General features: G+C 45.1%; 2 protein-coding genes across 6 annotated transcripts in view; one reads left to right on the top strand and one right to left on the bottom strand.

Moving 5' to 3' along the window:
* OGFOD1 (2-oxoglutarate and iron dependent oxygenase domain containing 1) overlaps positions 1 to 5,651 on the top strand; it is a 28,577-nt gene extending 22,926 nt beyond the window's left edge. For 2 of the 4 annotated variants that reach the window (XM_061594563.1, XM_061594562.1), the window contains exon 13: positions 1,582 to 5,651. In XM_061594563.1, the coding sequence (XP_061450547.1) occupies positions 1,582 to 1,743 (162 nt within the window). In that variant the 3' untranslated portion in view covers positions 1,744 to 5,651. The remainder of the gene's footprint in view (positions 1 to 1,581) is intronic. The other 2 variants (XM_061594565.1, XM_061594564.1) reach the window with 1 other exon arrangement.
* The window catches only part of BBS2 (Bardet-Biedl syndrome 2), a 34,282-nt gene continuing 18,440 nt past the window's right edge, over positions 4,611 to 20,452 (bottom strand). The window contains exons 11-17 of one of the 2 annotated variants that reach the window (XM_061594561.1): positions 19,517 to 19,688; positions 17,389 to 17,518; positions 16,120 to 16,251; positions 11,737 to 11,874; positions 8,544 to 8,656; positions 6,936 to 7,039; positions 4,611 to 5,123 (exon numbers count right to left, since the gene is read on the bottom strand). In XM_061594561.1, coding sequence (XP_061450545.1) covers positions 4,981 to 5,123; positions 6,936 to 7,039; positions 8,544 to 8,656; positions 11,737 to 11,874; positions 16,120 to 16,251; positions 17,389 to 17,518; positions 19,517 to 19,688 — 932 coding nt within the window. In that variant the 3' untranslated portion in view covers positions 4,611 to 4,980. Of the gene's footprint in view, positions 5,124 to 6,935; positions 7,085 to 8,543; positions 8,657 to 11,736; positions 11,875 to 16,119; positions 16,252 to 17,388; positions 17,519 to 19,516; positions 19,689 to 20,452 lie in introns of both variants that reach the window. The other variant, XM_061594560.1, reaches the window with a different exon arrangement.

Here is a 20,452-nt window from a genome sequence, read left to right as displayed (position 1 = left end):
TGTTGGGAAGTGTTTGTAAGAAACATAAAAAACTGAAACATGTTGCTTGCATAAATATTCAACCCCCACACGATATTTGGTAGAGCCACCTTTCACTGCAATAACAACTTGAAGTCTTTTGGGGTAGGTACGTACCAGCTTTGCACATGCTATCAGAGGGATTTTGGCCCATTCTTCTTGGCAGATTCATTGCAGGTTGTTCAGGTTGGTTGGACGTTGGTTGGCTTGTGCACCGCAATTTTCAAAGAGCGCCACAGATTCTCAATGGGATTGAGATCAGGACTCTGACTGAACTACTGTAGGACATTCACCTTTTTGTTCTTGAGCCACTCCAATGTTGCTTTGGCCTTGTCCTTGGGATCATTGTCCTGCTGAAAAGGGAATTTCCTCCCAAGCTTCAGTTTTTTAGTGGACTGAAGCAGGTTCTCTTGGAGTATTTCCTTGTATATTGCTCCATCCATCCTTCCTTCGATTTTAACAAGATGCCCAGTCCCTGCTGATAAGAAGCATCCCCACAGCCTGATGCTGCCACCACCATACTTCACTATAAGGATGGTGTGTCTTGAGGCATAGTCAGTGTTAGGTTTGCGCCACACATAGCATTTTGAATTTTGGCCTAAAAGCTCTATCTTGGTCTCATCTGACCACAAAACCTTTTCCCACATCACAGCTGGGGCACTCTCATGCCTTATGGCAAACTCCAGATGTGCTTTCAGATGGTACTTTTTGAGTAATGGCTTCTTTCTTGCCACCCTCCCATACAGGCCAGTCTTGATAGGGTTGACTGGTACACCATTATTCCACTCCCAGCCACTGAACTCTGTAGCTCCTTCAAAGTGATTGTTGGCCTCTCTGTGGCTTCTCTCACAAGTCTCCTCCTTGTTCGAGTGCTGAATTTTTCTGGGCAGAGCCTGGGTGGTGTGATGCAGCTTCAACTTCCTGGTTATTGATCCATCTCTGCTCACTGGGATATCCAAACACTTGGATATTAGTTTGTACCGTTTTCCTGATCTGTGCATTTGTATTACATTATCTCTCACTTCTGTAGAATGCTCTTTGGTCTGCATTTTCCTTCAGATTCACAGCCTGACTAATGATCCTTCAACAGTGGGGGTTTCATCGTGACAATGTGACAGCAACTTTAATGGTTCACAGGTGAAGGCCAATGGTAAGGTAATGGTGTCCTCAATAGGGCAATTTCTTTCATCTGTGTAAACTGGGAGCTTCTATAGCACAGGTGTTGAATGCTTATGCAACCGACATGTTTCAGTTGTTTGTTTCTTACAAACATTTCCCATCATAAAACCAATGTCACCTTACAATAATTGATTTTGAGTTTGTGTTTCAAAATAAAATATCATACAGAACAAAATAATAATGTACCATTTGTAATTCAGTAATATGAGAGCATTGGTCAGGGGTCTGACTTCTTTTGCAAGTCTCTGTAGCTCTAAATTCTTCTGTAGGAATGCCTTCTTTAACCTGAGGCTGATGGAATGTCGCCTCTTCTAAACACTCTCTGCAGAAGTAAACAATACCAGTTTGCTTCCTTAACGCTTCCTATCATTTTCTTTCTTCAAGCTGCTGACAGTCAATCCAGAGATGAACTGTTTGGCCTTGGTTTACAGAGACCGAGAGACGCTGAAATTTGTGAAGTACATTAACCATCGTAGCTTGAAGGAAACAGCTGCAGGGCCTGAGGAAACGGGATTCTGGGACTTCTGCTTTGTGTACTATGAATGACTGTTGGTGCACAGGTGTGGTGGAGGATCAGACCTCCTACTAAAAAGATCAGCAGGGCCGCTTTTGTTAGAGGGCAAGATCCTGTTACGCAGGCTTGTCGACCTCCTCCCAGCAGTCTTATTCTGTGCCTTTATCAAATGTCCCACTGTGCCTTTTTATGAAACTTGAATGTGTTGTAGACCATTTGTGGTCTCTTGACTCTGAACTGCTCTGGGCCACAGAGGTCAAGAGTGAGACCTTCAGAGTAGTGTTTGGGCTGAGGCAGGATTTCAGCTCCGGCTTATAGCGGATTTTATTGTAAGCTGCCCAGAGATCCTTATTATTGGGCGGGAGGGGGTGTCTTAAAGTAATTATACCTAAGTAGCCTCAAAAAGGTGGCGTGGCAGGATCATCCCTAAGTTATCTTAGTTCCCATTTTTTCAACCCCAAAATAGACCCTCTTCCTAAAAACATTCCAAGAATAGCCTGTCTTTGAGTATCGTGTCAAAATAGGTGTTCAGCAGAAGGAACATCGTGAAGGAAGTGGAGGTGAGGAAGACAATGGTAGGGGAAGACAAACTAAGAGTACCTGCTGTCTCCCAGCATACCTTACCTGCCTGATTACTGCTGACTGGAGACCATGTTGGATTGAATATTCTAGTGTTCCATGGGAGATGTGGAGCGAGCAGGTATGTTGGTGCTTTCATCACCCTGTAGGGTGAGTACCTGATTTAAGCTAGGGAAAAACATCCCTGGGATTCAGTGTATAAGGATAGTGTTTTATTTATGACAGAAGCCCAAAAGACTCTCTGTTGCCCCATGTGCAAGATGGGATGAGTTACACATGGTTTTTGATTGCATCGTGTCAGCCTGTTTTTTGGGAGAGAAACTGAAGTCCTTTTATGATTAGTGGGCAGCTACAAGTATGAGTGGGGTGTAGATTGCTTCCAAATGGGCCTGAGTCAGTTGGCTGTTGTGGAAGGCACTGTGGGGGGGGGCACAAGTTGCAGTTTTTTGTGTCCAGGGGCTGGTGGGGCAGTACGTTGCTGCTGCAGAAGGAGAAACAGGTGTGTACACAGTGTGCCCATTCTAGGCCCTTCTAACAGTTGTGATATCCGATTGCTCTACCCCTGAGCCCTCCACTCTGGCGGTGCTGTTGTGTAATGGGTCAATTCACAGGAAGTCTTTACTCATTCATTAGCTGATAGATGAGGGAGCTGACCTGGCATGCATTATGGAGACCTGGCTGTGAAAGCAATGCGTGTATTGATCTTACGCAGCTGGATTCTCCTTGTAACATTAACACAGGCTTGGGAGGGTGTCTTGCTGTCTGTTAGAGGGATTCAGACCTCTCTCCCTTGGAGCAAGCTTGGAGGGTCTGCAGGTGGAGCACCGTCCACCCTGCTGCCCAGCAACCTCCCTGACCAAGGTAAGCTTGGATGTGGTGCTGGAGGAGCCTAGAACAGTAGTCCTGAGCAACTTCAGTAATCACGCTGAGGCCTCCTTGTGGGGCTTCCTCAAGTTGCCATCAGCCCAGCACACGAGGAGGGATAAACCCAGGGTCTGGTCTTTGTTCTATGGTGGGTGGTCTGAATGGGTTGAATGATCCTATTGTCATAAATAAATCTGCAAGCAGAAACCATAAGGGAAACGCAGGGTTAATAAAGGAGGATCTCAATTTCATCTAATTACTTGGTGTTTTAGAATATGCATTTCATTCCCTGTACCATTACCTCATCCTAAGAAACAGGAGCAGAGGCAAAGTTCTTAGCCATTCTCTTAATTGGTGGGAGGGAGGGAGACATACTTTTACTCCTCCTGTATCTGTTTACAGCTACAAGAACCTGTTGGCAAGTTTCGGTTCCTTCCAGAGGGCAGTAGCAATGCAGCCAAACACTTTTTTTCCTAGACAAAGGGAGGAGGCTTGGCCAGTTGCTGCTGCTGTTGTAGAGTGTAGCCATCAGAGGGAGTTGTTGCATGTCAGGGCAGTGCACCTTGAAGGTACATTTCAACAGAGCAAGGACTTGTCCTAGCACTGGGGCTGGTTAAAAAAGGGGGTGTCACAATCATGAAGTTGCAGTTTTAAAACAGAATTTCAAACAGGCTGAAGTGTCAGGATTTTGATAAACATGGGCCTTAGCAAATGTAACAGTGGGCTCATCCATACAGCAGCTTAGTGTGCATCTGGTGCTACTCGCATCCCTTTCTGCAGCAAGTGGAAGCTGTACCACAGATGTCCCCTTTAAATCTGTATCACCCCAATCCAATTATAATGTGGAAAGGAAAAACTGTCTCAGCATTGCTGTGCTTCTCTGTGTAGGCATTTTACTTTGATGCTTTTTTAGTGGATGGGCTCTTATACCCTATCACCTGCTCCCCCCCTCTCTGCCACCTGCAAAAGCTGCCTACTTTGCCTTTCACTCACTCCCCCTCTGAGTTTCATATAGTGTCAATTGCACCCCAACTCTCCCTCACCAGAGGTGTGCAATTGACAAGAAACAATGAAACTTGACAAAAACTCTTCTCCATTCACAATACTGTATAGATATCCTGAGGGAGGAAACATGTAAAATTGAGGACGCGGCCACAAGGAACACAGTGATACTAAACATTTCCAGAGGAGCACCTACTTGTGTGAAAGGAAAATAGCAGATAGGAAGTAGCATTGAGCAGGAAGTGTGGACTTTGAAAAGCTATTGCAGTGGTAAAAGCAGCTTCTTACGTACAAAGCTAGACTCCTGTGTGGATAAGCCCTGGGTTTCATTTATAGAGGTGTCAAGATATACTTCATTGTTTTCTTGCTGTATACAAGGGTGGATTGCGGATCCTGAACATGTAGATTAACTACCATTATTTAATCATCGCGAATATCATCTAAAAAAGACAGATAAGAGGAAAGTGTTTATTAAAGATTACAGCCTCAAGTGCTGCACAACACTACTTGCTTTCATCAATAAAAAGTCAGTGTGGCTATATAAGCTTTGTGAAGTGATAATCTTCATCCCTGTTCTAGGCTTTGGTCCTCTCTGGTAGAATGTTTATAAGAGAATGAGCTGACTTGTTTCACTTCTCTCTCCTACTGCTGCCATAGACTTCAGGTCCTGCTAACAGTTTGTCACAGTAATTTTTCTATACAGAAGCATCACAGGCGCATCCTAGTCTGCTGGGCTTCCTTTACCCAAGCAGGCAGTGGGGGCTGGTCTGTCAGCTGCTCCACCCCTTTGCCCATCTGGCTGAGCTGCTGGCTTCTGACAAGGATCATCCCACTGCAGTCTCCATCAATCTTTTCTTTAATAAAGAGGAAGTGACTCCTGCGCGCATTATTTTGATAAGCACATTGACATCGTTGTTCTTAATAGCATCACGGCAAGCAGCAATCACCTGTGTCTTGGGCCTACCAACTGGGGGTGAAAGAAAAAACAGTTGAAGACTGTTCTATTGTAAGCATTCAGCAGTACATAATGAGCTTTTTAACCTTAAACAAGAACAAAGTTTTTAGAAGGTTGGATGGGCCTAATAATTTCCAATGCAAAGGTCACAATTCCCCGAAAGGTCTATTCTCCAGTAGTGTGTCACAGTACAAGGCATGGCCTTTGAGCTTGTTTCAAAAAGGGAGCTGCTACAAACGTGTGATCGTGAGAGCACAATGGGAAATTTATCACTATAGAGCCATTTTTCTCCTGTCAAAAACTGGGAATCAGAAATTGTTCCCCATGCCACTTGAAAAATCCACTTCTCAAATTACAAAGGTACTGCAACAAGACGAATCTCTTTTCAACCCAGCTTCTGCAGCACCGGTTGATATAAGGGATGTGTTCAAGGACACAGTTAATCCACTGTGGTTTTCTCATACACAGCAGTGACAGCTTGTGCAGAAAGTTACCCACTGTTCCCCATCTTGCTACTTCATGGTTTTTCTATAAAGTCTAGTTGTCCTCTTTGACCAGTTATAGCTGAAAGGAGTGCTACAGTGGCACCTGTGTGCTAGTATCCCCACACTCCCACAGGATCCGGACAGAGGACCACTGGTAATAATCCAGAAGAAAAAGGCGAAGGGAAGGGGTTTACATCATGCAGTGTAAACAAACCCATGGCTAAAGGCAAGGAGAACTACCCTCATTGCTCTATGCTCAATGGGTAGAGAAAATGAGCACTGTCTTCATCATCGCAGCATTTTTGATTGGTAAAATATACCACTGGACTACCTCAATTAGTACAATAAAGATTTTGGGTACCTACTACATTAAATGCCAACAGGTGCCATCCCCTGCCCCAACACACAAAATGTCTTGGCCACTTGTGGAAAGTGTCCTCCTTCACCAACCCTTCAGGGAGGGGGATGGGCCAATATTTGCCTCCGTGGCAGTGCTATACACAACTCCATCGTCCTTTTGCTAAGATACTGGAGAGGCAATGAGAGCAGCAGCACGATACAGGAAACAATCTGATCATCCCCTTCCCTTAGCGAGACAAGGGGTGGCTTGCACTTGGTCTGTTGCCTCCCTTAAACAGACTATGGCTGCTAATTTAAGAAAGACAAAGCACAGCAATAGCATTAGCAGATACCCGCAAGGTCCTTCTCTTGGCAAGTGCTTTGTTTTTTGTGGACAACTGCTCTTTTTAGAAAAAAAACTTCACACACCCCAAAATGTTACCTTTCACTGTGAAATACGATCTCCATGAAAATTCAGGTAATATACTCTGCATCCAAGTAGGAAAATGTTACTTCACTTATCCATGATAAACTAACCCTGATTAAATCACCCAAGAATAAAGGAAATACCATCATCAACTTGTTGAACAGCTACCCACCCTTTTCCTTTCTACAGCCTCAAAATACTTGAAACTGCTGTCACATCTTCATTTTTACATTACTTTTGGACAACTCAAGAAGCATCTCTATTGAAAGAACCAGAAGTCATGTGTGAACTAAAAATAAATACATCTCGGGGAAAGAAAGCATGTCGTATGGAACCTGTGGCCCTTATGCTGTTGCTGAACTACAACTCTCATCATCCCTGACCATTGGCCATGCTTAATAGGGCTGATGGGAGTTGTAGTTCAGCAACATCTGGAGGGCCAAAAGCTCCCCATCCCTGTATTCACCTCCACAGGTCCTTGCATGCAAAATGGACACCTGTGACCTGCCCAGCTGGGATGATGAGCAGCAAGCAGGAAAAAATAGTCTACACACAAACACTCCCTCGACATACCCCGCAAGCGTCCTGCTCTTTGGATAGCCTGGTTTACAGCCTTGAGGTTACTTAAAAGCTCTGTATTATTGCTGCAGCGAATGTTGTACTGGGACTGTAAATCCCTGTTGAGATAATAGAGATCTTTGTATCGTTTCTTCATATTTTTCCTGTACGGGTAAGCACAAAGAGTGTAAATTACAGGCCTTAGAAACCAAACTCTGCCCAAAGCCAGTGCCATGCAACAGGCTGTGACTAAGGTGGCATTCATCACTATGGCTCAAGCCTTCTAGACATTAGAGCAACAATTTATTCACACAGGCCAGGATGCACTATGGAAGGGAGAGAGGGAGGGCACAACTTCATTCCCCAGAGCAGCTTCTCCTGTCCTGGTAATTTTAGTATATGAAAGCCTTGGCAGATTTCTAGGGCCCTGAATCTTCCCACCCCATTGAACTGCCTCCACAAATCGTGGAGGAAATAGGTTAGGGCTACCTTCCCACCCTTGCATGTGTAGATACCTGGCAAACAGGCTACTGAGGGGCAGAACAAGCAAATTTGGGCCAAGGCTGCATGAGGAAGAAATTCCCATGTTTGCCAGAGACAGTGCTGATGAGTGAGACAACCCACACCATTGGAAAAAGCTTGGTCCTTAAACGCATAAATTACTATGAAGATTTACTGTTGAAAACTGCTGTACAGTTTTGTGAAGTCGTTAAAAGTGCATTGCTTGCATACGACGAAGACATATGCCTGCTGCTGGAAGTGGCCTCAAGCCAGCGTGGTGTAGGGGTCAGAGTGTTGGACTAGGAGAGATACAGTTCAGATCCCCAAGGCCCTGAAGCTCACTGAGTGACCTTGAATAAGCCTAAATTACTTAAAGGGGGAGAGGAGAAGAACTGGGTACCTCTGAGCTCCTTGAAGGAAAAGTGGGACATTAATGCCATATAAAATAAGCTATGACAATGTACTAAAATCAAATGAGGGACAAGCTCTTACAATAAGGCCTTTATATTTGTGGCCCATGTATTTGCTTGACAGCTCAGTGGTATCTGCATGCAGAAGGTTCCCAGTTCTATCCCTGACATCTCCAGGTATGACTGGGAATGTCTCCAGTCTGAAACTCTGGAGAGCCACTGCCTGTCCGTCGAGACAATCCCGAGCTAAATGAACCAAGGGTTTGACTCAGTAGAAGGCAGGTTCCTATGTTCCTAGAAGCAAGATGTTTATCAAGCCCATGTCAGGTCGCTATGCATGGAGGATGAGCAGGAACGCATCAAGCCACACACAGCCCAACAAGAGCAGAAGGGGAAACGAAGGCATGAAACCTGTCCCCTTTACACATCAAACTTTCATATTACTTTTGAAAACATCTTCACACAGGCTGAGAAATTTTGTTATATACAAACAAATGAAGACTGCCAGGAATTCAACTTCTGCAGCTCCTATCAGGTAGCTCTGGAAATGCCATGTTTGAGTGGAAGTCACATACAGCCAATTGCACGGACGGACCATTTCCCCTATCCGATAGCACATCCTGAAACCCGACTTCTGCTTTCAGTTGAACTAAGAAAAACAATAGCCGGTCAGGCACATTAATACATTGAAAGCGACAAACAGCCAACTCACATGTCTCCCATGAGGCGTGAATCTTCTGCTCGAACCAACATGCTACGAATGAGATTGGAATGTTCTGCCATGTCAGCTGTGAGCTTCTGAGAGAATGTATGAGAATTATCCACCTGCGAAGGAGGACCAGCCACAGTTTAGGACAGCCAAAAACTACACACCAAGCAGACTAAAAGATTCAGAATACATTTACAACAGGAGGGAGGTGCCTATGGTTCCTGTGAGCATATTGTCTTATGTGGGGACACTCAATGAAATGCAGAAACCAAAGTGGGAATTGTGCAGATTCTCAGGGTTGTAGCCAACTAACTATTACTCACAGGAGACCAAATGAAATTAAAGGACCTAAGTTAGCCATGTCCACTAATTTCAATTGGTCTACTCTGAATAGGACTAGATGACCTCTCCGGTCCGGTCACTGCGTGCACTGGATACAACCCTTGATCCTAATGTCTTCAGGCCCCTATGATGTTGGAGCTCTCATAGGCATCCCACTTTGGTCAAAGAGCCAAGTCCCTCCTCATGGCAGAGGCCCTCCCTGAGACTTCAGAGAGTTGCTGGACTTCTGCCCTATTGACCTCCTCCTGCAGCACCCAAAATCATCAAGCTCCCCATCCCTGTTGTTGCCCAATCCAGCTCAAGTGACCATAATGGGGGAGGGCATGACAAAAAAGGCTGTCACACTCTCATGTAATGCAGAAAAGGACTGAAACTGAAGCTGTGAGAAACCTGTCCTCCTCGTGCAAGCAGGTCCCAAACTGGACAGAAGCTCTCTCGACATAAGGGATGGATCCAAACAGTCCAGCTATTTATTTATTTATTTTATTTGTTTCATTTATAGACCGCCCATAGCGAGTGGCTCTCTGGGCAGTGTACAAAAAGGTTAAAATACAAAATATCAACAATAAAATCAGACAACAAACAATAAACACAAGCAGCAACTAAAGAAAAAAATAAAAAATTTAAATTATAACATAAACGCTTAAAATGCCTGGGAGCATAGCCAGGTTTTAACCTGGCGCCGAAAAGATAGAAGCGTAGGCGCCAGGCGTACTTCTTCGGGGAGGCTGTTCCACAGTTCGGGGGCCACTACAGAAAAGGCCCTAGATTGAGTAACTGTCCTCCGGGCTTCTCGATGGGTTGGTACCCGGAGGAGGGCCTTAGATGCTGAGCGAAGTGACCGGGTAGGTTCATAGCGGGAGAGGCGTTCCACAAGATATTGCGGTCCCACACCGTGTAAGGCTTTATAGGTCAAAACCAGCACCTTGAATCTGGCTCGGAAACAAATAGGTAGCCAGTGCAAACGGGCCAGAACAGGTGTTATATGTGCTGACCGGCTGGTCCTCGTCAGCAGTCTGGCTGCTGCGTTTTGCACTAGCTGAAGCTTCCGAACTGTCTTCAAGGGCAGCCCTACGTAGAGCGCATTACAGTAATCCAGCCTAGAAGTTACCAGAGCATGAACAACTGAGGCGAGGTCATCCCTGTCCAGATAGGGGCGTAGCTGGGCTACCAACCGAAGGTGGTAGAACGCATTCCTTGTCACCGAGGCCACTTGCGCCTCAAGAGACAAGGAAGGATCGAAAAGAACGCCCAGACTACGAACCTGTTCCTTCAAGGGGAGTGTGACCCCATCTAGAACAGGGTGAACATCCACCATCTGGGCAGGGGAGGCACTCACCAACAGTGTCTCAATCTTGTCTGGATTGAGTCTCAGTTTATTAGCTCTCATCCAGTCCATTATCGCGGTCAGGCAATGATTCAGCACATCCACAGACTCACCTGTAGAAGATGAAAAGGAGAAATAGAGCTGCGTGTCATCAGCGTACTGGTGGCAACGCACTCCAAAACTCCTGATGACGGCACCCAGAGGCTGCATGTAGATGTTAAAAAGCATGGGGGACAAAATCGACCCCTGAGGAACTCCACAATGGAGAGTCCAAGGTGTCGAGCAATGTTCCCCAAGTACTACCTTCTGGCGACGATCCGCCAAGTAGGAGCGGAACCACTGCCAAGCAGTGCCTCCAACTCCCAACTCCGCGAGTCTCCCCAGAAGGATACCATGGTCGATGGTATCAAACGCCGCTGAGAGATCAAGGAGAATCAACAGAGTCACACTCCCTCTGTCCCTCTCCCGACAGAGGTCATCGTACAGGGTGACCAAGGCTGTTTCAGTGCCAAAACCAGGCCTAAAACCGGATTGAAACGGATCCAGATAATCGGTCTCATCCAAGAGCACCTGGAGCTGATTGGCAACCACCCGCTCCAGAACCTTGCCCAAAAAGGGGATATTTGCCACCGGTCTATAATTGTTCAAGTTATCTGGGTCTAAGGAAGGTTTCTTCAAAAGAGGTCTCACTACTGCCTCCTTGAGGCTACTAGGGACTACTCCCTCACTCAAGGAGGCATTTATCACTTCCTTGGCCCAGCCGGTGGTACCAGTCCTGCTAGCCTTGACCAGCCAAGATGGACAAGGATCTAGAGCAGACGTGGTCGCCCGCACCATTCCAAGCACCTTGTCCACTTCCTCAAGCTGCACCAACTGAAATTCATCCAATAATGAAAGACAAGACCGTGTTCTGGACACTTCAATGGATTCATCTGTCGTAACATCAGAGTCTAGGTCCCTACGGATGCATGCAATTTTATTTTGGAAGTGCCCTGCAATGTCGTTACAGCGAGCTTCAGATGTTTCAATGGTATCTTGAGGACCAGAATGTAAGAGTCCTCGTACAACCCGAAAAAGCTCTGCTGGGCGGCAGAGAGATGTCTTGATAGAGGCAGCGAAGTAGGACTTCTTCGCCGCCCTTACCGCTTTTATGTACGACTTAGTAGAGGCACTTACCAAAGCATAATTGCATCCGTCTGGAGTTCGTCTCCATCTGCACTCCAGCCTCCTTCTCTCTTGCTTCATCACTCTCAGCTCCGGGGTATACCACGGAGCTGTATGTGAGAGAAGTAGCCCATTCTGAAAGAACCTGCTCTACTGATGGAGAAATAACTAGAGCATAGTGCTGTTTCAGGAGTAGTTCCTCACTTAAGATCACTCAGTTTTTAGTAAAAGAATGAACAATACATTGTGCACATAATTCTCCAAAAACATCTCTTCAACAAGGCCCACTGAAGCCAAGGACTTGTCCATGCCAATTTGTGCATCGTATCCCTCAGCAATACTGGAAAACTCTGTTTCACTCACCACAATTAGGGCCTTGCGCACCTCCTCAAAATACGCTGGGAAATCTGCTTCAACTTGCAAATCCTCAATTGCCCAAAAGGAGGCCATCGACTGGACAATGTCACCAGCCAAGTCAATGTTGTCCGTGTTGATAGAGATCTGACAGACCAGAAAAAGAACAAAAGACACATCAGACCTGCCCCACAAAAAAAATGGCATATCACAACACCAATACTCAGGATTAATTGCCTTAATCGTGATGCTGCATCACTGCTGAGGACTGATGTGGGCCTGAATATTCATTTGGATGGAACACTATTCAGAGACCCTTGTAAGAACAGGATGTAAAAGTATAATGAAGAGTTTGAAGTGTGTGAGGGGGGGAGAAGAGTGGTTAAAGGGCTTTTCATTAATGGGACCCCTCAAAAGAACACAGTCTTTATTTGGGACCAACCTGTCTGTCCCACTCTGACTGAGAAGCCTCCTAGTGCCTGGTTGTCCACTGCAAGGTTACCAATGTGTCACTTAAGAATCAACATAAAAGGATGTGCTAAGACCGCCCAAGTAGATGAAGGTGTGGCAGAAAGCCATGGCTGGGCCGTTCTGAGCAGTCCTCCTCCCCCTTCACTTCCTCTGCATCTGACTTAGGTACTCACTTGGAAATCTCTCTGCACTCTTCCAAAAATGCAATATGGTACAAAACCATTTATTTATTTATTTGCAAAATTTATCTTGCAGGTAAGTCCACAAAGGTAATTAGCCACACATGTTTTCACTAGTCCATTCATAATTTGTGGCACATCAAAAGAAAGGAGGAAAACAAAACAACTCCCCTTGGCTTTAATGGACATTTTCCTACCTGGTCGCCTAGATAAGTTTCCGAGTTGGTCCAACAGACCAAGCAAGTGCCTATTTACTGTTGGCTTACTAGGCCGTACTACCAATGTGTTTTTTCATCAAGTCTGAAATGTTGAGAGAGCAGACATCCAAGGCCAGACAGGTTGTCATGGTAACGGGAGATAACAGCTGGGAAAGTTGTAACAGCCTGCTGTTGGTTCCTTCTTCTGCTGTCTGTGTCTTGTCTCTGAACTGAGAGCTTCTCCATGAAGGGGGGGAGAAACTCTACTTGTATCTATTATCTTATGCCTTTGGCCGTAATGTCTTAGTAAAGACTCTTAACACTTTCTCAAGCCTCTGTGAAGTTTCTTGCTCAACTTAACTCCAAAGTAACGTGTTGTTCCACGCAACAACGCTCACACATCAACAGGGTTATGGGCCCAGATCCACAGCGCATTACACAGGAGTAAGTGGCTGGTCTGAACGGCAGACGGAGATCCAGAGGGCAGCGTGATTGATTGTGCCAGACAGAGGTGAGCAGAGATGGCTGCTGTAAACATGTCTGGAGGCTTGCCGATGGAACGACTTACGGAAAAGAATTATGGCAGTTGGAAGCCAAGGATGCGTGCTTTCCTAATAAAAGAGGATTTATGGGAAGCTATTGAAGGAACACCCCCTGCACCCCTTACAGCGGCCTGGACACGGAATGATGAGAGGGCGCAGGCTTTTATTACCCTGGCTCTATCCGACTCTCAACTGCTACACGTGAGAGATGTTACAAACGCCAAACAGATGTGGGACGTGTTGGAGGCCCTTCATGTGCAACAGACCGTGGGATCTAGATTGTGTTTGGCACGGAAGCTGTACCAGATGTGCTTCACGGGTGAGTGCGAAATGAGTGAGCATCTCACGGAATTCAGGCGCTTGTTTGCTGAGTTACAGGATTGTGGAGTCGAGCACTCTGAACTTCAGAAGACCTATTTGATCCTGGCTTCACTCGATGGGAGTTGGAATAATTTTGTTATGGGAATTGAAGCCATGCCCGATGGGGGGCTCAATGTTGCGTTTATTGAGGAAACGCTGAGCCAGGAATGGCAGCGGAGACAAGAGGCGAAGAAAAGTGCCGTGCCGAAGGAGGCAGTCGGAAGCAAGCAGGATTACAAGCAGAAGCAGCAGCGGCTAAAGGCTTGTTATGTCTGCGGAGCTCGTGGGCATCTCCAGAGAGACTATGCAGTCAAGCGAAACTCCAGGGACGGAGGCTGGAAGACGCATAGCGGCAGTGCGAACTTTGTTTGTAAACAGAAGTCTCAAGATTTAGGACCTGTTGACTGGATTCTTGACAGCGGTGCGAGCCATATATTAATTACAGACAGGAGTTTGTTTTATTCGTCTACAGATGAGCAGGACTTTGTTCAACTAGCGGATGGATCGCGGAAAAATGTGGAGGCTCGAGGACTGGTGAGATTTGATAAGCTTGGAATACTGTCAGATTGTTTGTTTGTACCAGAACTGTCTCATAACATGTTGTCTGTGAGAAAACTGACCAGTTGTGGGTTTTCAGTGTTGTTTGACAGAGACAAATGTTATGTAATGAGGGGAGATCAAGTGTGCTTGCAGGGAAGCCTGAATGATTCCCAGTTTGTAATAAAGAGCAGTCAAGCAGGGTGTGCTGTGTTAAACGCTGAGGCACAGACACATCAAGGCTGCGTCCATGAATGGCATCAGAGGCTGGGGCATGCAAACTTTGACACAATAAAGAAAACCCCAATGCATAGTGAAAACATGCGTTTGAAAGATTGTGGACAGTTAATGATGGATTGTGATGCGTGCCATAAAGCGAAAATGACAATTGCACCCATAAACCGGGAGGCTGAAAGGACCACATCAGCTCCCTATGAACTCATTCATGTTGATTTATCAGGGCCAATAAAAACTTCACGAGGAGGTGCTAAGTTTTTTATGGTAGTGGTAGATGATTTTTTGAGATATACTCATCTTTATTTGCTCAAGCATAAAAGTGAAGCTGAGCAGAAGCTGAAACTGTTCATTAAGAGAATAGAAACTCAACATGGCACCACGGTGGGGGCTATACGCTCAGACCAGGGAGGGGAATTCACGAGCAAAGCATTGAGTGACTTCCTTGAGAATAAGTGAATAAACCAGAATTTCACAGCTCCGTTTAGCCCGTTTTCCAACGGAACTGCTGAGAGAAAAAACAGGGTGCTTCAGGAAGCAATCAGAGCCATGTTAATGGATTCCAGTTTAGGGAATTCTTTCTGGGGAGAGGCAATCATGTATGCGAATTACATTCACAACAGGATGTTACACAGTGCACTTGGAATGTCACCTTATGAGAAACTCACTGGGAGAAAGCCGAAAGTGCAACACATTCAGAAATTTGGAGCTAGATGCTGGGTCCACATACCACAGGGAAAAAGAAGGGGCAAACTTGCACCCAGAGCACAACAGGGATTTGTTCTGGGGTTTCAGAATGCATATTTCAGAGTGTGGTTACCAGAAACACAGCAATTAATTCTGAGCAGAAGCATTAAAGTCTCAGAAAAGCCTTGGGATCAAAGGCAAACAGTCATTCTTACAGGATCAGCTGACACACAAGCACAAACACAAGCACAAACATTTAAACCAAATCTTGACATAAAAGTGGAAGGCACACAAATTCCACTCAGGGATGCATTAAATGAACTCATTTGTGGGAAACGAAGATCAAAGAAACGCAAGGCTGAGGAAATGGAAAGTCCTGCGCAGGCTGTACCAAGCACCAGCTCAAATGGGGGGGCTGAGAGAGCAGAAGCTCTAGTGCCTTTGAGACGTTCTGAGAGATCTAACATTGGAAAACCGCCACAAAGATTTACGGTGGGATTAATAACCAGTCCAGGGATGCACAAAGAGGTTTAGATGGATCCTGAGACACTGTATCTGACTTGTGTTCAGCCGAAGTTTGATTGAATAAAGTTCTAGCTAAATGTACAGAGATGTTCTGAAATGTACTGAAATGTAAACTGGATTTGTATGATGTAATGTACTGAAATGTATTGCAAGATGTATTGTAGAAATGTATTACTGTTATTGTTATTGTTGTAATGGATTTACAGACATGATGAAAGGGGGAAATGTTGGCTTACTAGGCCATACTACCAATGTGTTTTTTCATCAAGTCTGAAATGTTTCAAGATGTATGGGAGAGGAGCTGTGTTATCAGCTATGCCTGGCCTGAGAGAGCAGACATCCAAGGCCAGACAGGTTGTCATGGTAACGGGAGATAACAGCTGGGAAAGTTGTAACAGCCTGCTGTTGGTTCCTTCTTCTGCTGTCTGTGTCTTGTCTCTGAACTGAGAGCTTCTCCATGAAGGGGGGGAGAAACTCTACTTGTATCTATTATCTTATGCCTTTGGCCGTAATGTCTTAGTAAAGACTCTTAACACTTTCTCAAGCCTCTGTGAAGTTTCTTGCTCAACTTAACTCCAAAGTAACGTGTTGTTTCACGCAACAGCGCTCACACATCAACATTTACAAGGCTAATTACAGCACCACAGAGCAAAACGTTACCTCCCCGTTGGGCTTCATTTTGATGCACAGCTGCCCTGCATCACGCAGGGAGGTAAAGCAGGCTTCAAATGACTCATTTTGGGTCTCCATGTCCTCTGGTAACAGGAAATTTTGTTTCAGCCACATGATGACCTTTGAAACATAAATTCACAGCATGACTCCTCTACAAAGACTTTACAGCTCTTCTGATGTAAATATACCACACCTGGCACAAGGAGCCAGTGCGTACAGTTTTTCCATGTCCTGCTAGCTGTGAAGTGACATAGTTAAGTGCTGTATTCATACCAGCAAGGAAGAACTTGCAGCTGCATTCATTCTGGCCAAAGAGCCTCTCAGGAAACTCAAGCCCTTTGCCTACCAGGGTCCCACGGGAGACCCATGCTACGCTGCCCCTCCCACCACCGCCTTTTATCAGAAGCCATTGTGCTCTGGATGCAAGGGGGGGGCTTAGCTCTCAATGAGGAATTACTCTTTTCTCTCAGGCATACAACCAAGAAAAAGAGTTTTCAGAAATAATAAAATAAAATACTGCCCCTTCCAATTGTTCTGAAACTAAATAGAAAAAGAGGAAAGCACTTTTAAAAGTCAAGAAATATTCAGTAACAGGCAAAAAACCTTGCAGTTTAAGAACGTACCTATAGCCAGCAGATATTTCTATCAAACTTTAAAAAGCAGGGAAATTGGGCAGCTATAGTGAATGCACCAGGGGAGCAGGAGACCTGACCTCTGAGATATTGTACTGCCCTACAACTTTGTCAAAATGCAAACACAATTTGGGTTGGTCTTTCACAGTCCAATCTACTTCCTGTGTAGCTTGGAAGAATTTGGTAACGTGCCCCTGAGCACGGGGAACATTGGACAGATAAATTCACAGATAAGTGAATTTTATTTAATTATCGGAACAACATCTACCAAGATAACATACACCCATTCTCCTGGTTCTCACTCCTGAGATTTTTTTTTTGCAGTTTTTTAATGAATTAATAAGATTGGACAATATTTTTTCTATATTCCTTTCCCCTTTTTTAAAAGTAAGAATTAGGTAGACATTCCATCCTTTTGCATGCTGTATTACTGTAGCCCCATCCCATCCCAAAGCCTGTTCTAGCTCCTCTTTATTACCTGCTGATTTTTCATTTCTCCAACTTCTCCCACCACTGCCAAGACTGAATATACCTGGCATTATGTTGGCATTCTTTTCTTTTGTACAAGTAATTTTTTTAAAAAGTTTTAACTACATCCAAGATGAGAAAATAACTGAAGACTTACTGTTTGCACCCTCTCACTGATTGCGAATCGTACAAAGCTTAAAGGCCCAGAAGCAGAGTCTGGACTACTCAGAGTATACATTGAGAAGCGAGGGAGTTGCCTTGATAGCTCAAAGACATGGAACTGCAGACTGGAAGGACATCAAACAGAACCATCAAGAGGGCGCAACTGGTATCACTTGCCTTCTGGCATAAAATGCATCTAAATAATTCAAGATCCCTGCTACAGCATTCCCTGAAGCCCCAGGTCTGACATTCACTGGCATTGCACATGGGAAAAAAATGACTTAGAAATGAAAATATTGATCAACTCCAATTCAGAGGTTTATTCATTTTGGCAACAGTCTGTCCAACCACGTACTCTACAACAGAAGCGTACAGAACCACTTAATAAAGCTGGCCGGGTAGAATATAGAGTAATGGTTTAATAGAAAGGGTGGTCCTAATGCTAGTCCTGCTCACAATAGACCCATTGAAGTTAATGGACATGACTAAGATAGGTTAATTGATTTCAACAGGTCTACTCTGAGTAGGACTTAGCTGAATACAACCCCAAGTGTTAAGTCTCTAATATTCATCAAATTCCTGAAAACCTGTGCTTTCGTTCTAAAAATAAGAGTAAGCCTCTAGACCTCATGGGTACAGAGATACATTTTAAAGGGTAATGGGAGAATGTGTTCAAGAGTCTGAGGCAAGCAGGGGTTTCCACTGGTCAGAGAGAGAGATTTGTTTCACTCTTTGCAACATATTATCCCTTTTCCCCCCACCCTTGCTGCCAATACCAATTCCTATCATCTTTACTGTTTGCCAGTATTCGGTTTGTCTGCCAAGATTGTAGACACTGGGCACCAGTAGTGTAGTAGCAAACTCAGAAGTGCAGGGTCCCTTCATGACAGTCACAGCCACACACCCTTCTAAAATTATAGAATAATCTGGCTATGCTTGAATGCTGCTTTCTGCTTCTCTATCACTGTTATCATCATCTGACTGTCCTTTCTCACTGTCAGAGATATTGTTTGAATTACAGAATTAAGTTTCTGCATGTTAACTCCTCAGCTACCAAAATGCTTGATGGCGTAGACGGGATGCTATCATCAGGATTCACTATCACTTCTTCTGCAATTACAGAATTCTCCCTCTCCACAATTCGTCTTGGCTTTTTGAAGGTGGCACTGATAAAGGCCTGCTTGCAACAGACACTAATTGGGACTCTTCTGAGTGCCTAACACACTCCCCTTTCATGCTGATTGGCTCATAGGACACTGGAGACATAGGGACCCTGCTGGACCTTGGCTCCCAAAAGAGTAAAGTGTCTAAGATCCCCTCAGACCCTGGACGACAACACCCCTGCAGGGCACCAAGAAACAAGCACACAGCAGCAGCAGAGCACTTTATACCTCACAGATCAGGCTTCTCTGTTTCAATGTAGGTCGAATTCACATTGGTTACCTGCAGAATTAAAGATGCTGAAGAGCCTATATTTCAAATGAGATTGCTATGGTGGAGCATCCAAAACTAAAGCGGGAGTGGGGGATGTGCACTTTTTAAAAAAATGCAAACATTATTCCCAAAACTTTCATCTGCATTTCTGCAAAATTCAGACTATTTTGGAACAGACAGACTGGTGCAGGCAGGAGGGGGGAGAGACAGAGAGAGAGACATGGAAATGTCCTGGACAGAAGCCTTCTCAAACTACTGGAGGCCATGATTAAAGCTTCCTTTGAATCCAAATTGTCAAGTAAACAAGTCCTTCAAGACCAGGAGCATGACTGCGGGGCAGGGCAAGGCAGGGGACAGGTTGCTTTGATTTCTTTTCCCACCAATGAAAGCCAAAGTTTGACACCCACAGGATGAACAGACCCAATGTACACAATTCCAATTCTGTATTGTTTAAAACCTTTTCATTCCCTTTAAAATATGCAGAATAGATTAACTGAAAATGCTGACAGTTATATTAGTAGACATGTAGGACTCAACAATCAACCCACGTGATTCAGATGGCCCTGGTCCCCAAGGGGACAGCAGAGTGAAGAAGATGCAGCCCACCAAAGTGTTAGTGAACAGACAGCTCAAGCAAATGTGTCAAGCACACATCCTCTCTTGTATCTACCTGCCCGCATCACCCTTACCTATTCTTGTAACCGACAAAGGCCTTGATGTTCAGCTCCACTGGCATGTCTTTAGGAGGGATGAGTGGGATTTTAATGCGGCTCGAGAGGTTTTGGAGACTAGGATGGATCACGTGACTCTCGCCTTCAAATATTCCTTCAGCAAAGATCAGGACAGCTCGGATGATGGTGTCTTAAAAGGGAGAAAAGACCTGAACAATTAGTGGCTTTTCTTTGGCATGTTTTCCAGAGGTAAAATGCAGACCATATTGTGAGAAACACTGCAGCATACCGGAACACAATGAAAGCATGACAACTATGAAGGAGTCCCTTTTATCAGAGTCCTTCATAGCTGTCAACTGCTCCCTTTCTTCCAGCACCCTCCAACCCTAGGACATGCAGTAAAGGAACATACTATTGCTTAGATGAGGAGGGAGAGGGGATGACCACGATATTAATTGGCCTTCATAAAACAGACACCACATGCACACACCCCTTCAGGATGGGATTCACAGCATCTAAGATTTGTGGCAACTCTCCAAGAGAGCAATACCCAGTTCTCTGCAGCACTGAGTTACTCAACATTCCTGTCCCGGGACCCAAAGAGCTTGTGAAGGACAGAGAGGAAGCAGCAAAAAGGAACCAAAGGAGAAACAGCATCAGCTGCTGCCTTTAAAAGCAGCTAGTAAGGGATGCTGCCCACCTGTTTCACCTGATGCCTCAAAATGTAGAATATATCTGTAGGGTCTTCCCCTTAAGTAACTAGTGGCAGCCACTCCATCAGGTTGCAGAGCAAAGAAAAGCAGGGCTATTCCATTGCCTTCACTGAAAGACCAGTGCCTAGCGCCCTCCCTCAAGGGTCACTCTGAACCGTCTCTATCCCAACTGGTCATTGTAAGTACTATAAGAAGTGGTGTGAGAGTTTGCTTTTTCCTCCTTCCTCCCCATTCCTTTTTC

Source organism: Rhineura floridana, chromosome 13 (assembly GCF_030035675.1).
Source record: "Rhineura floridana isolate rRhiFlo1 chromosome 13, rRhiFlo1.hap2, whole genome shotgun sequence".
Lineage (NCBI taxonomy): Eukaryota > Metazoa > Chordata > Lepidosauria > Squamata > Rhineuridae > Rhineura > Rhineura floridana.
Note: the sequence above shows the minus strand (reverse complement) of the source record. Positions and strands in the feature narration are given on the sequence as shown.